Here is a 22,315-nt window from a genome sequence, read left to right on the forward strand (position 1 = left end):
ATCAAATAAATTATTTACTTAATAAAATTAAATAAATAATCATAAAATTCACAATATTGCTATAAATATTTTTTTAATACTTTTAAGTGTGAGAATCTTTTTTCTGCCATCCTGCAAGAGAAAAGGACATTAGAATATACTTGCATTTACCAATTTTTTTAATGAAAAATTTTTAAAAATGAGTAAAGCTTGGTATACTGAAATTTATAAAAGGAAACAAATTTAATATTTTTATTTATAAAAAAGCTATAATTTACTCTTTAGAAAACTTTAATCAATTAATAGAAAAATGAGATTACGGAATAATTGATATGTTAATATAATATTTTTATTAATAGAAAAAATATATAAAGAAAATGATTAAATTGTCAATAATATTAGAATAGAAAAATTAGAAAGATAAAATCATTTTTTTTCTTTCCATCTTCTATAGAATTTTTTTCTATTTCTTTTTCAATTTTTAACACAGCACTTCTTAATTACTTGTAGGTTCAAGAAAAAAACATCTAAAAGCGAGAGAAAGGATAAAAAAGAGTAGATTACAAATTATAATATTTATTAAATTTTTGTAAAAAATTAAAGATAAAAATATCTTTAAAAAATAAATATAAAAAAACATGAAAAATTGAGTATCATTTATCTATTATTATAGATTCACCTGATTCATTCCAAACTGGGATGTGCTTAAATAACTACCTAGGGGAATGTTGTCATTGCGTCGAAGGACACAAACTGCTACGCGTAATATTTTTATAAAATATTCAAAGTCAACATATTGAAAACTTAAGGGAGAAGGTTCAAATTAAATTAATGTAATAATTATTTCAAAAGAAAAAAATCAATGTAACAATAATACTAATTCTTTTCAAGAAAAATATATAATAATAATAACAATTTTGTTAATAATCATTTAATATAAAATAAAAAACAAAAAGACTTAATTACAAAGTTTGTTTCTAATTAAGTGTATTGTTATAAAAATGTAATGTCTATTGCATAATAAGTGTTAACTTAATTGTACTACTAGGTAGGCTGGCATAACAAGTGTTAATAATTTTTACAACTGAAAAAAGTGTTGGCTTAATTTTTTTAACCCAGAACAATAAACAATTCTAATAAATAAATAAGAAAGAATTTTTATTTTATTTTATGAAATTCACTTAATTATTAATTTTTTTTAGCGAAAACAATATAACATAACAACTTTCTAAAATTCATTGTTGTAAGAAATAAATGAAAAATGTAATTTTTTTTTTAAAGATAAGAAAGATTACAAAGATAGTCGCAGTAAAGATTGAACTTAGGTCCTCATGCTTCTAATTACTCAAATCCCTTCCACTCGACTATTATTATATTAAAAATTAAAATAATATTTATCTTTTAGAGTGTTTTTTTATATAATATTTATTACGAAATAGGAGTGATACTGCTCATTAAAAATGACCAGCTAAATTTTTTCATTAAAAAGGCGAGGAGTATCTTACAATACAAAAGAGAGCTTATCAATGGCGAGCGGATACGGAAGACGGTCAAGGGTGGCGAAGTGGGACAATAATAGGATTGGAAGAGACGGTAGAAGACGTACAACATTTTTCTTCACGAACTTTCCCGAAGCTTTCAATGAATACGCTTTATGGAAGATATTTCAAAAGTATGGAAGGGTGTGGGAGGTATTCTTGGCTACGAGAAGAAATAGCTGGGGACAAAAATATGGATTCGTCAGGTTTATAGAGGTTCAAAATATCAAACGGCTAGAAAATGAACTGGACAATATTTTCATTGGTGAGTTTAAGCTACGCGTAAACCTTCCCAAATATCCGAGAAGAGGAGAGATGGTAACTACTGGAAGAAAGGTGATGGGAAACCGTATAATCGCAGGTCGAACGGTTGGTAATCAGTGCAAAGAAGGTGTAACACCTACGTTCAAGTCTCCTGACGAAGCGAAACCTTCATTTCCACACATGGGTGCACAGAAGAGTTATGCACAAGCCGTTCAACAAGGCATTAAAGGTAAGCACCAGCTGTGGAGGATTAAACAGTCTGGAAACCAAGACAAGTGGAGCGGTTTGTCCTTTTCAGTGGTAGAAGAACACGTTGAGTGGTTGAGAGGATGCTGGGTGGGCAGATTGAGGGACCTCACCTAGTTTGATAGACTACAGGAAGCACGGTTCTTCTCTGAGGTGCCAAATGCAAAAGCTAGATATATGGGAGATGACATGGTGCTTATATCTGGAGTGGAAGAAAGTGTACTGAAGGATGATGCAGATGAGACTGGAATTTGGAGCTTCTTCCATACCATCCAAAAATGGGAGCCCACTCTAGTGCCTGGGAATAGAGTGGCATGGGTCAGGTGTAGTGGCATACCCATTCAAATGTGGGGAAAAGTATGCTTCTCCAAGATTGTTGGTGCTATAGGAACCCTTATTGCGGTGGATAACGAAACATCCTCCATGAGTAGGGTGGACTCGACAAGGCTACTCATCAAGACGTCCTCTCTTCAGTTAGTTAATTCTCACTTCTTGGCTAAGATAAATGACGTTGTGACCCAGGTGCGTATACATGAAGAAATTACCACAACAATGAACCATTGCAAATGCTGGCTTTGGGGTAATACTGCCAAATCAGTAGCATCTAACGAGAGTGATTCAACATACATGTTGTCGGACTCGTCATCCATGGACTCGATCGAGGTGGTAGAAGAGACAGATATGGCAAAACCTTGTCGGACGGCCAATACCAGTGAAAATTTGAATTTTGAGCTGCGGGATATTACCCAACGGTCCCTGGAAAGTGGTAAAGTAGATGAAGGATCCCCAAGGAAGGACCATGTAAACATGCCAAATCTGTACACGCAAAAAAAGGCTGAATCAGAGCATAAAACAAATGCCTCAAGAACTCAAAAGGGCGGGTCAGGGCACAATTCGATGAATGCAGTACATAAAGAAGATGGAAAAGACACATGCTTGGAGCAGATTGGGACAACCTTAAAGGGTAGACCAAGTACTATAGGGTTGACGGTGGAGGTGGACGAGACAACGAACCACCAGGTCATCGACGAGGGGTTATCTATTGGGCCCAATGCGGGTAAAGGTGTAGGGGCCTCAAAAGCTGGACCAAAACTTCTCGACCCAAAAACCCAACAAGCAACTAAGTCAAATGATCTTGTGCCGCTAACCAAGGCCCAATCACAATTGGGTGGGGACGAGATTGATACCACAGGTTTTGGAACGGTTGGGCTTCGTGCAGGGGCTTCTAATTGTAGTAACCCACATGAACAAGAGGTGGACGACGTGAGATGCGCGAATCATTTCCAGCTTTCGGATGGATCCTTTCATACAACGATAGCTAACTCTGGCAACAATGGGAAAGTCCAGATTGAGAGGCGGTATAAACATATGAAGAATACTCCACCTGAAGAGGTAGCCGAGCAACGAATGGGGAAAGGAAATATCAATATCAACACACTCCACAGTCAGGTTAGGCCTCAAATTCCCTCTATAAGCAGCTCTATCTCTGATGGTAGCATAAAAAATTGCAACAGACTCTATTGGTTGAAAAATGATGTAATGGAGGCAAAAAAGATTTGGGAAATAGGTAAGGCACTGGGAGTAACATATGACCAACAGGAGGAAACAATAATTGGGAATTTAGTTAACTTAGAGAGTAGAGATAAACAGGAAAAGGAAAAGCTTATCAGAGGCTCTCAAGAGGGGAAAACTAAAGGTGGATTATGAAGCTGCTAACTTTCAATATGAGGGGCTTAGGGGGTCAAATCAAGTGGAGATACCTTAGGAAACTCGTGGCACGGGAGAACATTGATTTTCTGTGTATACAGGAAACTAAGAGAGAGGAAATATCAACTAGGATGTGTCATTTGCTGTGGGGTGGACATGAGTGTCAGTGGAGGATGGTTCCAGTAATAAACTCTGGGGGGGTTTGCTTTGTATTTGGAATCAAGATAAGTTTGAATTAATCACTTAGTTTCAGGGATCAGCATACCTAGGATTGGAAGGAATTTGGAGGGATAATGGAAAGAGGATCGTGGTTGTCAATGTATATGCACCAAGCCAAAGGGAGCTCAAAGCCTTAGTTTGGAGGGAGCTAATTGGAAGAAGGAATAGTAGTTCCAACAATTTGTGGTGCCTCGCTGGGGATTTTAATAGTGTAAGATATGAAACAGAAAGAGTCAACCTCCATGGAGCGATCCATAACTCCGTGGACACGACAATGTTCACCGAGTTTATTGCTAATATGGAAGTAGAGGATATTCCCATAGTGGGTAGACTTTTTACTTGGTTCAAACCAAACGGCACGGTGAAGAGTAGGCTTAACAGATTCATGGTGTCCCGTGAATGGTTTATTGTGTGGCCTGGGTGCTTACAAATCGTTCTTGATAGGTGCGTTTCTGATCACTGCCCTATCATATTACAATTATCGAATACAGATTGGGGGCCAAAACCATTTCGTACAGCAGATTTCTGGTTTCAAGATTCAACATTTGAGAGGTTCGTAGTGGAGGCTTGGAAAGAACTCTCAGTTGAAGGGTGGGGGGGCCTATGTACTAAAAGAGAAACTCAAATTACTCAAGTACAAGCTAAAAGAGTGGAGTTTAAATAGATTTGAAGATCCAGTCGTAATTCAAAACAGAATTATGGGTGAACTGAACAAGCTGGATAAAAAGGAGGAACAATCAGGGTTATCAGAGATAGAGATTAAGGCCAGAATAGAGCTACAGAATGAGTTTTGGAGAGTAGCTATCAAAAATGAATCCATTTTGGCCCAAAAGTCTAAGGTGAAGTGGCTTAAGGAAGGGGACCTCAAAACCAGATTCTTTTCACTCCATGGTGAACTGGAGGAGAAAGAAAAACTCTTTGAAGGGTCTATTCATTGATGGACGGTGGACAGAAGAACCCATGGAGGTGAAAGGGCATGTGACACATTTTTTTCAAAACAGATTTCGGGAACATGGATATCATAGACCAACGCTAGATGGAGTCCAATTTAAATCAATTTCTGAATCTCAGAATGAGATGCTTGCTGCACCATTTGAAGAAGATGAAATTCGTAATGCAGTCTGGGAGTGTGGTAGCTCGAAATGCCCTGGGCCTGACGGATTTAACTTTAAATTCATAAAAGCATTTTGGGAGACCCTTAGCGCAGACATTTGTCGTTTCATGAGTGAATTTCATGCTAACGGGAAACTCCCAAGAGGATCCAATTCTACTTTTATTACTCTTATACCAAAGAAAGTCAACCCCCAGAATCTGGAAGACTATAGACCCATTTCTTTGGTTGGATGCATGTACAAGATATTATCCAAAGTCCTTGCAAACAGAATTAAGAGAGTGTTGCCGTCAATCATTGATGAGCGACAAAGTGCTTTTCTTGAAGGGAGGTTAATGCTCCACAGTGTTTTGGTGGTGAATGAGACTATAGATGAGGCAAAAAGATGCAAGAAACCCATGTTATTCTTTAAAGTGGATTTCGAGAAGGCTTACGACTCTGTGTGTTGGGACTACCTTCTATACATGCTTCATCGAATGGGTTTTAATGATAAATGGGTGAGGTGGATTGAAGAATGCCTAAGAACATCAAGAGTATCTGCACTTGTCAACGGAAGTCCCGCAAAAGAATTCCCACTTAAGCGTGGACTTAGACAAGGTGATCCTTTAGCACCTTTTCTCTTTACGGTGGTTGCAGAAGGATTGACAGGATTGATGTGAGAAGCAGAGAAATGCAAAATATTTACAGGGGTGAGTGTCGGTAAAGAACAAGTCAAGATCAGTATTACACAGTATGTTGATGACACCATGTTTTTCGGTGAGGCTAGCCAAGAGAAAGTCATCGCCATAAAAGGTCTTTTAAGATGCTTTGAGCTTGTTTCTGGACTGAAGGTTAATTTTTCTAAGAGTAAGTTCGGTGCTATTGGGATTGATATACCTCTAGTTGAGAGCTATGCACACCTATTAAATTGCACTTTACTACAAATACCTTTCTGCTATCTTGGCTTGCCCTTTGGTGCAAATCTAAGAAAGAAGGCAACGTGGGATCCCATTCTTGTTAAACTAAGGAAGAAGCTTTCGACTTGGAAGGGCAAAGTGTTGTCTATGGCAGGGAGGGTGTGTTTGGTGAACTCAGTATTAACAGCGTTACCACTATATTATATTTCATTCTTCAGAGTTCCTAGGTCAGTTAGTAGAGAGATAACTTCAATACAAAGGAAATTCTTATGGGGATGCAGCGATGGTCAGCGGAAAATATCTTGGATTAGCTGGGACAAGGTGACTCTTCCCAAAGCACAGGGAGGGCTGGGTGTGAAAAATGTCACTCTATTCAATACAGCGATGTTGGCCAAGTGGAGATGGACCCTATTCCATCTTCCTTCATCTATTTGGAGCCAAGTTTTATTGTCTAAATATGGCGGTGGAAGCAATCTGTGTGCTCAAAACCCTTCCAACAAAGAGTCTATTTGGTGGAGAGATCTACTTATAGTGTGTGGGGGAGACGAGGAAGGCAACTGGTTTGATAAGATGATAGAATGGCGAGTAGGGGAGGGGTCTAGAGTGAGATTTTGGCTTGACAAATGGGCTGGTACAACGAGTCTTGCAATAGCCTATCCGAGACTTTTTATTAATTCTACCCATCAACATTCTTCAATTGTAGAGTTGGGGGCATGGACAGAGCGAGGATGGGAATGGCAACTCAGTTGGAGAAGGAATAGATTTGCATGGGAAGCTTCACTGGAGGAACAATTATATCAGACAATAAGGGGTATCAATTTCCATAGAGCAGTACAAGATTCATGGAGGTGGTTAGGTGATTCTTCGGGAGAGTTCTCTGTTAGGTCGGCATAGAAATCTTTACTTGCTGAATATGCTAGTGCCGACAATGATGAAGTATCCAATAGTATTTGGTTAACCCCAGTACCTCCAAAGGTTCAAATGTATGTGTGGAGAATGGTAAACAAGGGTCTTCCATCAGTGGATAATCTGGCAAGAAGAAACATAACACTCGGCGAACAACAGTCCTTGTGTCAATTTTGTATGGTGTAGCTGAAACCTCTAACCATATTTTTTGTACATGCCCTGAGGTGGACAAGATATGGAAACAGTGTTTGTCTTGGATCAGGTGCCCTGCTCCGCTACCATAGCAAGTAAGACAACATTACAGCTTCATTCCGGGCCCAATCATGTATGTTACAATATGACACTTTTCTTGCAGTGAATAAATATGATTAAGAATATTTTAGTACAGTATATATATTATATGAAATTGTAAAAATTAAAAGTATTTAACTATCTTTCTTAATCTGTGTAAAATAATTATTTTTGTTTATATATAAGTTTAGAGGGAATCTTTTATTAATTAACATATTTAAAAATAAATTTATATTTTTTCCATAATAGAAAATAAAATAATATTTTAATTTACTTGTTATGCATAGGAATTACAGTCGTTTTAACATGAAAATCTATGTAGAACCTGAATTTTCTCTTGTAACTGCATCAAGATGGTTGTCAATTATATTTCTCTCTCTTCCTTAATTACTTTTACTGTTGTATTATATTCCCAATCAACAGTTGTAATTTTGCATTTCCTTGACTGGCGAGACCATAAACTTGAGAGGTCCCCAGAGCTGCTATATTGGTGCCTATAAATTAATTCCAATAAATGGAAAAGCCTCACATGCAAGTCATGTTTGTAGAATTAAGAGTCAAAAAACTCCACCAAATCAGATTCTTTAGACATGGAGGGAGACAATAATAAAACTCCACCAAATCATCTCATGAAAGAGAGAAAGACATCATGGGCAGATTCCCTCAATTTGGAGGCTGGAAGAGTTTCTATGACTGCAACCCATTTCTCCAAGGTTTGAGTTCTCTCACACTCTTTCTACCTGTTTCAAAATTGAGTGATGATCATGGTATACCCCAACCAATTATTTGGTGGAAATAAGAGAGGTGGAGAGAAAAGTAATAAAAATGAAAGGTGACATGAGATAAAAATAAAATTGAGATGGAAGAGAAAATAAATGTGTGATAAACATTTTGCTTAATAATTTGTTAGGAAGGAATGAATTATATTTGAGACATGAAAACCGTAGCTATTAGCTTCTGAAAATTGTATTGTGTTTGTGGATAACAAACCTTACTAGTGATAAATAATAATAAATGAATAAATAAATAAAAAACTTTAGATGATCAAGTGTGTTGGCGCTTACTATTTACTTTTTAAACTTTCAATTTATCGTAAAAATATATTATATTAATAAAATTTATTGAAGAATTAAGATTCATCTAGTAATAATTTCACGGGAGAAAATATATATCTATTTATATGTGTATTAATATTTGGTCCGTGAGAGCTAGGGGTTTGGTGAAAAAAAGCAATATATAGACACAAAATGGTCTGGTAGCAAAAAGGATAATTGCAAACAAACAAACGTCACCTCTGGATCTGGTTTATTTTTGTCTTTTGATTCCTTTCCTTCTTTTTTTTTTTTTTTTTTTTTTTCTTTTTTCCCATTGCATCAGAGTTTTATTGTTTTGATTATTTTGATTTTAGTGTCATTTTAGACAGCAAAGCATCTTGAAGCCAATGACTGGCTATTCATCAAATATAGATAGTCAAATATAGATTCCTAATCAGCAAGTGCATGTGAAGTTTTTCAATTTCTAAAATGTGTCATTAATTAGAAAATATAGATGCATCTAAAAAAAACGACATTGAGCACTCTATAATTCATATTCACCACATTTAATGTCTTTACTTTTGATTTTATTTTTATTTTCTTTTCTCGGTAGGAAATCATTTGTGAGACCATTGAACACTACAAAAAAAAAGGTGAGATTTGTGACAGTTATTTTGGCAGTTTCTAACGGTTAAACACTGCTACAAATCGCATTACCATCGTTATTAATAACTGCCAGATCCACACCAAAAATGGGGTTAGAAAATTCAATCACTTTGTGACGATTTTAGACCACCACAAATTGAATTTTAATATTACTCTTTTCACAGCTTTTGACGGTGTAAAAATGTCACAAAATTCATCTGACTTTATATTATTAAAAGTAGGATAATCTTTTTGGATTTTCTTCTCGCTCAAAATTACATAGTCTTTACCCACTTTTTTTTCTAAAATTTTTTAGACTTTTAAAATTCAAGCTATTCCAATTTATATCCATATATTGTTAAAGTTAGAATAGTCTCCTAAAAATTTTTTCTAATTAAAATTACATAGCCTAAACCTAGATTTTTGTTTCTAAAACTTTTCAAACTTTTAAAATTTCAATGCTTCCTATTAATTATAAAACAAATTTATTAGTAATTAATAAATTAAATTATGTTGACTAAACAAATACATAATCTTTTAAAAAAAATATATCTATATTCTATATATCATTGAAGGTAGAACAATTTCCTAGAATTTTTTTCTACTCAAAATTATATAGTTTAAGCTTACTTTTTTTCTAAAATTTTTTAACTTTTAAAACTCAAATGCTTCATATTTATATATCTATGTTTATAACTATATATAATATTAAAAGTAGAATAGTCTCCAAGAATTTTTTCCTGCATATAGTTTGGGCCTATGATTTTACTAAAAATTTTTAGACTTTTAAAATTCAAATGTTTTCTATCTATCTTCTATATTTATATATTATTAAAGATAAAATAGTTTGCTAGAATTTTTTTCCTTTCAAAATTACATAGTATAGACTCACTTTTTTTTTTTTGCCTAAAGCTTTTCATACTTTTAAAATTCAGACGCTTTTATATATATATATATATATATATATAAAAGGAGCATATCAAGTGAGAAGGATTTATTGTGAGAAGGTGAGAAGGTTAAAATATAACCCTTAGATTAATCAAGTGAGAGAAAATTAATCTAAGGGTTATATTTTAACCTTCTCACCTTCTCACAATAAATCCTTCTCAGATATATATATATATATATATATATATATATATATATATATATATATATATATATATATATTATTAAATGTAGAATAGTTTGAGAATTTTTTTTCTCGAGTAAACACCCAATTTACTAAAATATTCTTTTGTGACGTCTAAATTTCTAAACTTTAATTTTATTATGGAAGTTAGTCTTTTCGTTATACTTGATTGCTAAATTCTATTAGTTTCTTCAATAATAAGCAATTAAGTGAGCTTGACCCCTGTTCTATCTTTTAATTAGTCGTTCTCTATCTTAACCACATAATATAATCATAATATAAGATTTTGATATTTTTCAATTAGTAACATACACTTTGTTATGTTTAAATATTTTGGCTATGGGTGCTCTAATTAAAATAAAAGGTTCTTGTTAGGTTTTGTATGGTTTTTTATAGTTGAAATTTTTTTGTTTTAGTCATCCTTAATTTTTTCGTTTGTTCTAGCTATAAGTTTAGGATTGTATGTCCTAAATTTTTTAATTTGGAATTTAACAAAATGAGTGGTCGTTATGAAAGATTTCAAGCAATGATGTATCAATTGAATACGAGTGTTTTCTGTTATGTTTAATGAATCGTAAAACTCCATAAAAGTGGAAAAAATTTAGTAGTAATGTTTTTCTTTGTTATTGTAGAAACAATACTCTATTGAGGGTTTCACAAAAAAACCTAGGTAATTTTTTTTCATTTATCTTTTGTCAAGGGTATAATAGTTATGTTATTGATGTGTTTTTTTTTATTTCTTTCCTCTTAATAATTTGACATTTGAGTTGTCCTTATTGGTGCAACTGCAATTTCTTTGTTTGGAAAAATGGACTAAATGAATAGCCAACTAAAGAGAGAATATGTTTTAACATTGTAATTGATGGTTGATCAGCTCTGAAACTAACAAAGTTAATAATTAAGTATAATTAAAGGAGTAATTTATATAACAAAATTAAAATTTAGATATCTAAATATTACAAAAAATCTTTCAAAGATGTATATATCAATCACCTCTATCATCTTTCACAAGATCAAATTGAGTATTTATTAAATAATAATACATTAACATTTGGATGTTTACTTACGTACAACATTACATTAACATGACAACATATTGTTTCGTGGCTCTAACTTTTATATATTATAAACCGTAGTCTATATAGTTAATTAGTGTATTTAGAGAGCTTCTAATAATAATTGTATTAAAAAGAGAGAGAGAGGGAGAGAGCTTCTAAATGAGATAATTAAAAGGTGATTTTAAAATGTTGTTTTATATATAATACTGGGATAAAAAATTCCCGTCGGAATTTATTTGGTCTTGAGAAAAGATTCCCATACACAAACATTTAAGAACAAAATACAAACTATTAAGTTAAACACCAAAACAAGCTAAGGCAAGTAGCCAAAATGCAAAATAAAAAAGATCATTCTCATATCTGCATATCATCATGTGTGTCATATTTCATATGTCATTCCAACTTTGAGAAGCTTGTTACGGGGGACTGCCATGGATTTATCTCCCTCTCGAAAGTTTTTTCTTAAGAAGTTATAAGCATAGTTGACAACTATCTTATTGAAGATAGATGATTTAGGGTCTGCCACTACCTCTGCTTCCCCTAGCATGTACACCACACCATTCTCCATTGCCTTCTCTATAAATTCAATCTCCTTTTCAACACCTTTGGCCACCTCGGATTGTTGAATTGAATCTGAAGAGGCACGAGACATAACTAAAGCACCTTCATCTGTAGCATTAATAGTGGTTGCCATGTCATTCTCATTTTCAGGAGTGAGTGCTTGTTCATCAGGTGTTGTTCCCTCAGCCTCAAGCATAAAGCTCTCTTGCCTTATAAATTCTTTCAGTTGTAGCACTAACTGGCTCTCAAACTCCAAATGATCCCCAAGCATATCCCTATAACCATACCTCACAATACAAAGAAATATTCTATGTTCTCTTGGCTTTACTTGTCGAAACAAAAACCTCTCCTCCAATGCAACTGAAGGAATGGGAATAGCCTTAATGGAAACAAACACAACAACTGAATGGATGGATGGAATGTTGGAAATGAAGTGTGAGAATATAGGAGGAATGCCTTGTAGAAGCTCAGAATACAGAAGTCCAATTGCAGGCACACGGTTTATATTTGGATTGTTAGTCAGATTCCTCACATACTCGGTGGAGACTTTGTTCTTGAGTTCAAACATGTACCTTTCCTTTTGAACATAGTGCCAGATTCCCATGAATATTGTCAAGATGAAAGCTAATAGAATAGGAACAAACCCTCCCTTTGTGAATTTAGTAAGTTGTGATGATAAATAAAGAAGCTCAAGGAAACCTACTGGTAAGAAGAGAGCAACCACCCATACACTTTTCTTCCATATAATCAGCATTATAAGCGAAACTAGAGTTGTTGTGATTAGCATGTCGCAAACTACTGCAATCCCTGCATCAAACATAAAACTTGGCCATTTGTCATGTTGTGCTAATACAACAAAGTTCAGAATTTTGTAGCTTACACGTTTCATTTGAAGTACTCAAATGTATGATGTGCGAAGAGAATTATTAGGTAATCCGAAATCACTATGTAGAATCCATGTATTCAAAAGTTTCATTTACATATCATATAAAAATTAATGAGGACTATGATTTGAAACTACCTAATAATTTCTTATTATGTGTGTATGTGAGAGTTTGAGTGTAGTTACCATATGCATGAGTCATTTTTTCGGAGGTCTTGAAGGCAATAGTGACCAGAATACATGCAATCATGAACATGTAGTTGACCTCAGGAATGTACACCTGGCCCCTATGCTTAGTGGAGGTATGAACAACCTTAACTCTTGGGAAACAACCTAGACTTTGTGCTTGGGATATAAGGGAAAATGCTCCAGAAATCATTGCCTGACTGGCTATGATGGCAGCAGCAACAGCAACAACAAATGTTGGCCAATATAAGTGCCCTGCATGTAATTCACAGCATAGGAAAAAAGTAAAAATCAGTTAAACCATTGATTAGATTATTTTTTTAAAAATTATTATATCAATGGATCTTTTAAATTTAAGAGATGTACCAGGTATACATGCATAGAATGTATTAGATACTTTCTCTGGGAACTTTCGTAGATATGCTGCTTGTCCAAAATATGCAATCAATATTGCTGGGAATACAACACAAGAGAAGCTAATCTGCAACATACGTTACAATCAGTTTAAAAGTAACCACTAGGGTTAACCTAGTAGTTGGGAGGGGAGGGATCGGGGTAGTTAGAAGCATAAAGACCTAAGTTCAATCTTCATTGCGGTCATCTTTATAATGTTTTCTATCTTTAAAAAAAAATCAGTTTAAAAGTAATTATAACAAAATTGAATTTCAGAATATATAATTTTATTTTGATAGAAATTGAAGAACCCTTTTTGGCATGGTTTATTCACGTTATTAATTTTGATCAAGAAATACTATAAAAAATTATTATACAGTGATATATACTCTATAGTAATATGACTTGTGTCATTAAAAATTATTTTTATCTATATAATAAATATAATATATGTTAATATATTATTATTAAAAAATGTAAACATAGGTTAGAGGGATACAAATCACTAAAATATATAAATTTATTTACTTACTTGAATGGCTCGCACACTAAAGTGACCCAAGTCAGCAAACATTGCCTCAGATCCTATGATTATGCATACAATTATATGTTAGTTAGAAATAAAGAATGATATTCAACTTAATTAAAAATATTAAATGTATAGATATATTTAGATGCAACTCACCTGTGATGCATAGTAAGACTCCACCGAATGAAAACCAACCTTGTTTACCATTCCGTTTGAAAAAATCAATTATATATTTTGGATTGAAAGCACGTAATACTCCAACGTCATGTTTAAATAAATTGTAGATACCAATTCCAGCCATGAATGAAAACCACACTATGAGAATTGGAGCGAATGAAGATCCTACTCTATCAGTGCCAAATCGTTGCAGAGAAAAAAGGACAACCAATATTGCTACAGAAATCCCCACAACAGCTTCTGAAAAATATAAAAATAAAATAAAATATTATAATATTTATTATCATTACTTACAATAAAAAAAATAATAAGTAAAAGGCTCAATAATATTAGTACCTTGACCTAATGAGGTACTGGTCCCGCTTACTGCAGATAGAACTGCATGCAGATTTGAACATGTCAAGTCTCCATCCAAAGTCCAAATGCTCAATGTCATTAATGACGTTTTCATATTATACTATTGAATTAATGCAATACAATTTTTTTTTTCCATTTTTCAACAACACACATCATCATGTAAGTAATGTGACTAATCTTAGTATTTGTTGTTAATTAGGACATTCTTCGTACCAGTTGTCTTAGTATTTATTCTATTTAACAATTCATAGTAGTTCAATTTATTTAGCAAACATAAGAAACTAAAATGAATTGATTAACCTGAAACCGCTGGAGTGAAAATGCCGTCTGCTATGACCATGGAAGTCCCCATCATGGTTACAAGTACAAGCAGAACTCGTGCAAAATAACTGTTCTCAAGCTTTTGCTTTAGTTTTGAAGCTCTATTCAACTTATTAGATGGTGTTTCGAGTCTGTAATTTGAAAGCTCCTTATCCTCTGGTTGATGGTTTGGAATCAAACTCATTTTGGCATGCCTACATATTAGTGAATAAAGTGCAAATGCTCCACCTAGTTAATGCATAAAAATTGTGTTATTCATTTTGAATTGACTTGTCATTTACTACGTAGAAACGCTTCATGATTAATATGTGAAGGAGAAATTTGAAACACGGAAAAAATGTTATAGAAAATTAGAAATGGAAAAATGTAAATACTTGGGTCCACCTTTGGAATTTAAAAATAAATGACACTGCTCTTTGATCATAATTCTCTTTTTATTTTTATTTTTATAAATATATAAAAATACCAGTTCAGTAATTTCATCAGAGAAAGAAACTAAAAACTTATTCTATTGGTGCATTGATAATGAACCTTACGAATGCTAGTACCTATAAGTGTTGAAATTACATACAAACAAAAGTACTATATTATAGATTGTGGCATATTTATTTGTTACAGACGTTTTTTTTAAAGGCATGACTTGATTTGACTTGATACCTAACAAAATTTTGTGAATTTCAATAGATTTCATTTTATAACAAATAGTGTTAAAAAGAATATCACTAAAAATATTTCCTAAAATAAAATATCAATTGTAATTTGTGAATAAGATGAATCATGAAATGTATTTTACCATTGCCATTGTCATTAGCCTGCAGCACAATGAAGACGTATTTAATGAAGGGTATGATGACAATGGTGTAGATTATGAGAGACAAAACTCCAAGAATGTCATCGTTGTTACGAATACCCTCCGTGAAGATTCCTGAGAACACGTAAAGTGGGGATGTGCCAATATCACCATACACGATACCTATGCTTTGAAATGCTAAACTCAGAGTAGTCTTCCACCCCACCTGTTAATCACCATTCAAAAACTTAGGATTCCTTGGATCCATTAGTTGTAGATGGCACCACACAAAAAATTGATTTTCGTTGATTAAAAAATTATAAAATGCAATCACTTCTTGAGACAATCATCTTGAAAACTTATTCAAGAACAAGTGAATATATAATTTTGTATTAAAAGAAAAATATGTATAGTATAACATGTTTTACGTAAATTTTCACATCTTAAATACGATTTTCAGAAGCTAATAGCTACGGTTTTCATGACTCAAATATGATTCATTCCTTCGTAACAAATTATTAAGCAAAATGTTTATCACACATTTATTTTCTCTTCCATCTCAATTTAATTTTTATCTCATGTCACCTTTCATTTTTATTACTTTTCTCTCCACCTCTCTTATTTCCACCAAATAATTGGTTGAGGTTTACTATGATCATCACTCAATTTTGAAACAGGTAGAAAGAGTGTGAGAGAACTCAAACCTTGGAGAAATGAGTTGCAGTCATAGAAACTCTTCCGGCCTCCAAATTGAGGGAATCTGCCCAAGATGTCTTTCTCTCTTTCATGAGATGATTTGGTGGAGTTTTTTTTGACTCTTAATTCTACAAACATGACTTGTGAGGCTTTTCCATTTATTGGAATTAATTTATAGGCACCAATATAGCTCTGGGGACCTCTCAAGTTTATGGTCTCGCCAGTCAAGGAAATGCAAAATTACAACTGTTGATTGGGAATATAATACAACAGTAAAAGTAATTAAAAAAGAGAGAGAAATATAATTGACAACCATCTTGATGCAGTTACAAGAGAAAATTCAAGTTCTACATAGATCTTCATGTTAAAACTGACTGTAATTCCTATGCATAACAAGTAAATTAAAATATTATTTTATTTTCTATTATGAAAAAAATATAAATCTATTTTTAAATATGTTAATTAATAAAATATTCCCTCTAAACTTATGTATAAACAAAAATAATTATTTTACACAGATTAAGAAAGATAGTTAAATACTTTTAATTTTTACAATTTCATATAATATATATACTGTACTAAAATATTCTTAATCATATTTATTCACTATAAGAAAAGTGTCATATTGTAACATACATCCTATAGTGATACGTCATTAAAAATTACTTTTACCTACACAATAATTATAATATATGCTAGTATATTATTAAAAAGTGTGGGTATAAGCTATAGTGACACATAAAATATGTTATTAAATCTCATTCAAAATCAACACTAAAATTGTGTATAACTATATGTTAAATAGACATATACCAACATATATTATACTTATAGTGACACTTTTTGTATGTCACTATATGTAACATTTCTTGTAGTGATTATAAATAGTATTTTCATTTATTTTTTAAGGGTATTTTTTAATTAAAAATATTAAATAAATTTTATTTAGTTAAAATTTATTTTAGAATCAAGTCCAAAAAATTTAAATATTTTCTTGCTTACATATAGTTTCAGAGAGTAAAGACTTAAATAAGTTTTTACTTATTGTAACATGATTGGATTTTGATTTTGATTGTTGTAAAAATACTTCATTGTTTTACATCCTTCAAAAATTTACAAATGTTTTTTTGTCCTTATAAGATATTTATGGTCCTTGTAAAATGAGTAAAGTTTGGTTATGATTCTTCTATAATATTTTTCTTTGATTTTTGTCTTTCTAAAAAGTAAAATAATTATTTTTTACTCTTAATAATAATTTTAAGATAAATAAATAACATTTATTTTAAAGATATATAAATAAAAAAATTAAGATACCAGGCATTAATATAGTATCATTAATATTTGAAGGTAACACTTAATATAATAATTACATAACCTTTTAATAAATAAATAAATAGTTAAAAAATAATTATATAATAATAAAAACTAAAAACAATTTTTCTAAATTTTAGATACACAATAAAGAATTTCTTTTTATAGAGATTAAAGTCAAAATCACTCATTTTTCAAGTATTAAAATCATATTTAAATTTAAAATAAAAATTATATTTTTAATTTATGACGAGTCAAATAAGTCTTTTACTTATTTTTTTTTTATAAAAAATGCATTGATTAGCTTATTACCCCTACAATTGGTTAAAAAAATTATTATATTTCTTAATTTATGATATGACTAATTATAACTAATATCACTTATATATCACTTATATATGCTTCAAAAAAAATATATATCACTTATATATACCGTTTAATTTTATGAGCAGTAAAATTTAATTTATGATTAATGTCACTAAATATAACTTATATATACATTATTAATAAAAATTAATTAATTAACTATTTTTATTAATCTTGACAAATTATGTATTTATTTGTTATATAAAAAATGTAATAGTAACAATATTTTATTAATCATTAAATTTAATTAGAATAGTAATTGAAAATTAATAAATAATTAATAAGTAATATAATATATCACTCCTATTTCGTAATAAATATTATATAAAAAAAGAATTTAAAAGATAATTACTATTTTAATTTTTAATATAATAATAGTCGGGTGGAAAGGGATTTGGATAATTAGAAGCATGATGACCTAAGTTCAATCTTCACTGCGACTATCTTTGTAATCTTTCTTATCTTTAAAAAAAAATTACATTTTTCACTTATTTCTTATAACAATGTATTTTAGAAAGTTGTTATGTTATATTATTTTTGCTAAAAAAAATTAATAATTAAGTGAATTTCATAAAATAAAATAAAAATTCTTTGTTATTTATTTATTAGTATTGTTTATTGTTCTGGGTTAAAAGAATTAAGCCAACACTTTTTTCGGTTGTAAAAATTATTAACACTTGTTATGCTAGCCTACCTAGTAGTACAATTAAGTTAACACTTATTATGCAATAGACATTTCATTTTTATAAAATGTGATCGTTGTGATGAATACCTTCCGTGAAGATTCCTGAGAACACGTAAAGTGGGGATGTGCCAATATCACCATACACGATGCCTATGCTTTGAAATGCTAAACTTAGAGTAGTCTTCCACCCCTGTTAATCACCATTCAAAAACTTAGGATCCTTGGATCCATTAGTTGTACATGGCACCACACAAAAAATTGATTTTCGTTGATTAAAAAATTATAAAATGCAATCACTTCTTGAGACAATCATCTTAAAAACTTATTCAAGAACAAGTGAATATATAATTTTGTATTAAAAGAAAAATATGTATAGTATAACATGTTTTACGTAAATTTTCTCATCTTAAATACGATTTTCAGAAGCTAATATAGCTACGGTTTTCATGTCTCAAATATGATTCATTCCTTCCTAACAAATTATTAAGCAAAATGTTTATCACACATTTATTTTCTCTTCCATCTCAATTTTATTTTTATCTCATGTCATCTTTCATTTTTATTACTTTTCTCTCCACCTCTCTTATTTCCACCAAATAATTAGTTGGGGTTTACCATGATCATCACTCAATTTTGAAACAGGTAGAAAGAGTGTAGAGAACTCAAACCTTGGAGAAATGGGTTGCAGACATAGAAACTCTTCCGGCCTCCAAATTGAGGGAATCTGCCCATGATGTCTTTCTCTCTTTCATGAGATGATTTGGTGGAGTTTTATTATTGTCTCCCTCCATGTGTAAAGAATCTGATTTGGTGGAGTTTTTTTGACTCTTAATTCTACAAACATGACTTGTGAGGCTTTTCCATTTATTGGAATTAATTTATAGGCACCAATATAGCTCTGGGACCTCTCAAGTTTATGGTCTCGCCAGTCAAGGAAATGCAAAATTACAACCGTTGATTGGGAATATAATACAACAGTAAAAGTAATTAAGGAAGAGAGAGAAATATAATTGACAACCATCTTGATGCAGTTACAAGAGAAAATTCAGGTTCTACATAGATCTTCATGTTAAAACGACTGTAATTCCTATGCATAACAAGTAAATTAAAATATTATTTTATTTTCTATTATGGAAAAAATATAAATCTATTTTTAAATATGTTAATTAATAAAATATTCCCTCTAAACTTATATATAAACAAAAATAATTATTTTACACAGATTAAGAAAGATAGTTAAATACTTTTAATTTTTACAATTTCATATAATATATATATTGTACTAAAATATTCTTAATCATATTTATTCACTACAAGAAAAGTGTCATATTGTAACATACATCCTATAGTGACACGTCATTAAAAATTACTTTTACCTACACAATAATTATAATATATGTTAGTATATTATTAAAAAGTGTGGGTATAAGCTATAGTGACACATAAAATATGTTGTTAAATCTCATTCAAAATCAACACTAAAATTGTGTATAACTATATGTTAAATAGACATATACCAACATATATTATACTTATAGTGACACTTTTTGTATGTCACTATATGTAACATTTCTTGTAGTGATTATAAATAGTATTTTCATTTATTTTTTAAGGGTATTTTTTAATTAAAAATATTAAATAAATTTTATTTAGTTAAAATTTATTTTAGAATCAAGTCCAAAAAATTTAAATATTTTCTTGCTTACATATAGTTTCAGAGAGTAAAGACTTAAATAAGTTTTTACTTATTGTAACATGATTGGATTTTGATTTTGATTGTTGTAAAAATACTTCATTGTTTTACATCCTTCAAAAATTTACAAATGTTTTTTTGTCCTTATAAGATATTTATGGTCCTTGTAAAATGAGTAAAGTTTGGTTATGATTGTTCTATAATATTTTTCTTTGATTTTTGTCTTTCTAAAAAGTAAAATAATTATTTTTTACTCTTAATAATAATTTTAAGATAAATAAATAACATTTATTTTAAAGATATATAAATAAAAAAATTAAGATACCAGGCATTAATATAGTATCATTAATATTTGAAGGTAACACTTAATATAATAATCACATAACCTTTTAATAAATAAATAAATAGTTAAAAAATAATTATATAATAATAAAAACTAAAAACAATTTTTCTAAATTTTAGATACACAATAAAGAATTTCTTTTTATAGAGATTAAAGTCAAAATCACTCATTTTTCAAGTATTAAAATCATATTTAAATTTAAAATAAAAATTATATTTTTAATTTATGACGAGTCAAATAAGTCTTTTACTTATTTTTTTTTTATAAAAAATGCATTGATTAGCTTATTACCCCTACAATTGGTTAAAAAAATTATTATATTTCTTAATTTATGATATGACTAATTATAACTAATATCACTTATATATCACTTATATATGCTTCAAAAAAAATATATATCACTTATATATACCGTTTAATTTTATGAGCAGTAAAATTTAATTTATGATTAATGTCACTAAATATAACTTATATATACATTATTAATAAAAATTAATTAATTAACTATTTTTATTAATCTTGACAAATTATGTATTTATTTGTTATATAAAAAATGTAATAGTAACAATATTTTATTAATCATTAAATTTAATTAGAATAGTAATTGAAAATTAATAAATAATTAATAAGTAATATAATATATCACTCCTATTTCGTAATAAATATTATATAAAAAAAGAATTTAAAAGATAATTACTATTTTAATTTTTAATATAATAATAGTCGGGTGGAAAGGGATTTGGATAATTAGAAGCATGATGACCTAAGTTCAATCTTCACTGCGACTATCTTTGTAATCTTTCTTATCTTTAAAAAAAAATTACATTTTTCACTTATTTCTTATAACAATGTATTTTAGAAAGTTGTTATGTTATATTATTTTTGCTAAAAAAATTAATAATTAAGTGAATTTCATAAAATAAAATAAAAATTCTTTGTTATTTATTTATTAGTATTGTTTATTGTTCTGGGTTAAAAGAATTAAGCCAACACTTTTTTCGGTTGTAAAAATTATTAACACTTGTTATGCTAGCCTACCTAGTAGTACAATTAAGTTAACACTTATTATGCAATAGACATTTCATTTTTATAAAATGTGATCGTTGTGATGAATACCTTCCGTGAAGATTCCTGAGAACACGTAAAGTGGGGATGTGCCAATATCACCATACACGATGCCTATGCTTTGAAATGCTAAACTTAGAGTAGTCTTTCACCCCTGTTAATCACCATTCAAAAACTTAGGATCCTTGGATCCATTAGTTGTACATGGCACCACACAAAAAATTGATTTTCGTTGATTAAAAAATTATAAAATGCAATCACTTCTTGAGACAATCATCTTAAAAACTTATTCAAGAACAAGTGAATATATAATTTTGTATTAAAAGAAAAATATGTATAGTATAACATGTTTTACGTAAATTTTCTCATCTTAAATACGATTTTCAGAAGCTAATATAGCTACGGTTTTCATGTCTCAAATATGATTCATTCCTTCCTAACAAATTATTAAGCAAAATGTTTATCACACATTTATTTTCTCTTCCATCTCAATTTTATTTTTATCTCATGTCATCTTTCATTTTTATTACTTTTCTCTCCACCTCTCTTATTTCCACCAAATAATTGGTTGGGGTTTACCATGATCATCACTCAATTTTGAAACAGGTAGAAAGAGTGTAGAGAACTCAAACCTTGGAGAAATGGGTTGCAGACATAGAAACTCTTCCGGCCTCCAAATTGAGGGAATCTGCCCATGATGTCTTTCTCTCTTTCATGAGATGATTTGGTGGAGTTTTATTATTGTTGTAACAGCCCAAGCAACCCGCATGAGGATATTGTCCGCTTTGGCCCACGGCCTCACGGTTTTGCTCTTGGCGATGGCACGCATGCCACCCCAAAAGGCCTCCTCACAAGGAAGGTATCCACACCCATATATATGGCATGCTTCGTTCGCCTTCCTAACCGATGTGGGACTATATCCACCCCTGTAAC

General features: G+C 30.7%; 2 protein-coding genes across 3 annotated transcripts; one reads left to right on the plus strand and one right to left on the minus strand.

Moving 5' to 3' along the window:
* The first annotated feature begins 3,751 nt into the window (after positions 1-3,751).
* Positions 3,752-4,891, plus strand: LOC145957801 (uncharacterized). The gene is made up of 3 exons (XM_083074206.1): positions 3,752-3,916; positions 3,988-4,505; positions 4,648-4,891. Exons 1-3 carry the CDS (start codon positions 3,752-3,754, stop codon positions 4,889-4,891), a joined length of 927 nt encoding a protein of 308 aa, XP_082930332.1.
* Positions 4,892-11,238: 6,347 nt separating this feature from the next.
* LOC145958201 (potassium transporter 5) lies at positions 11,239-22,191 on the minus strand. Of its 2 annotated transcripts, none has more exons than XM_083074838.1 (9): positions 18,950-22,191; positions 15,227-15,449; positions 14,413-14,661; positions 14,092-14,133; positions 13,735-13,995; positions 13,582-13,634; positions 13,023-13,137; positions 12,657-12,911; positions 11,239-12,394 (listed from the first exon to the last, which is right to left on the minus strand). In XM_083074838.1, the coding sequence occupies exons 1-9, from the start codon at positions 19,070-19,072 to the stop codon at positions 11,406-11,408; spliced, it is 2,310 nt and encodes a 769-aa protein (XP_082930964.1). In that variant the 5' UTR covers positions 19,073-22,191; the 3' UTR covers positions 11,239-11,405. The 2 variants fall into 2 exon arrangements, with proteins under 2 accessions (XP_082930964.1, XP_082930963.1); XM_083074837.1 differs by lacking the exon at positions 18,950-22,191 and adding an exon at positions 15,928-16,311.
* Between the last annotated feature and the right edge of the window lie 124 nt (positions 22,192-22,315).

Source organism: Cajanus cajan, chromosome 5 (assembly GCF_000230855.2).
Source record: "Cajanus cajan strain Asha chromosome 5, NIPB_CcT2T_4, whole genome shotgun sequence".
In the NCBI taxonomy this organism is placed as follows: domain Eukaryota; kingdom Viridiplantae; phylum Streptophyta; class Magnoliopsida; order Fabales; family Fabaceae; genus Cajanus; species Cajanus cajan.

Excerpts from the sequence above, each read along its gene's own strand:
- LOC145957801 (XM_083074206.1), top strand. The coding sequence starts at position 3,752 with ATGAGGGGCTTAGGGGGTCAAATCAAGTGGAGATACCTTAGGAAACTC. Across the intron at positions 3,917-3,987 it reads GTCAGTGGAGGATGGTTCCA|GGATCAGCATACCTAGGATT; the intron begins GTAATAAACTCT and ends ACTTAGTTTCAG. Across the intron at positions 4,506-4,647 it reads CAAGATTCAACATTTGAGAG|AATTATGGGTGAACTGAACA; the intron begins GTTCGTAGTGGA and ends AATTCAAAACAG.
- LOC145958201 (XM_083074838.1), bottom strand. The coding sequence starts at position 19,072 with ATGGAGGGAGACAATAATAAAACTCCACCAAATCATCTCATGAAAGAG. Across the intron at positions 14,662-15,226 it reads GGCTAATGACAATGGCAATG|GTGGAGCATTTGCACTTTAT; the intron begins GTAAAATACATT and ends TGCATTAACTAG. Across the intron at positions 14,134-14,412 it reads TTTCACTCCAGCGGTTTCAG|TTCTATCTGCAGTAAGCGGG; the intron begins GTTAATCAATTC and ends ATCTGCATGCAG.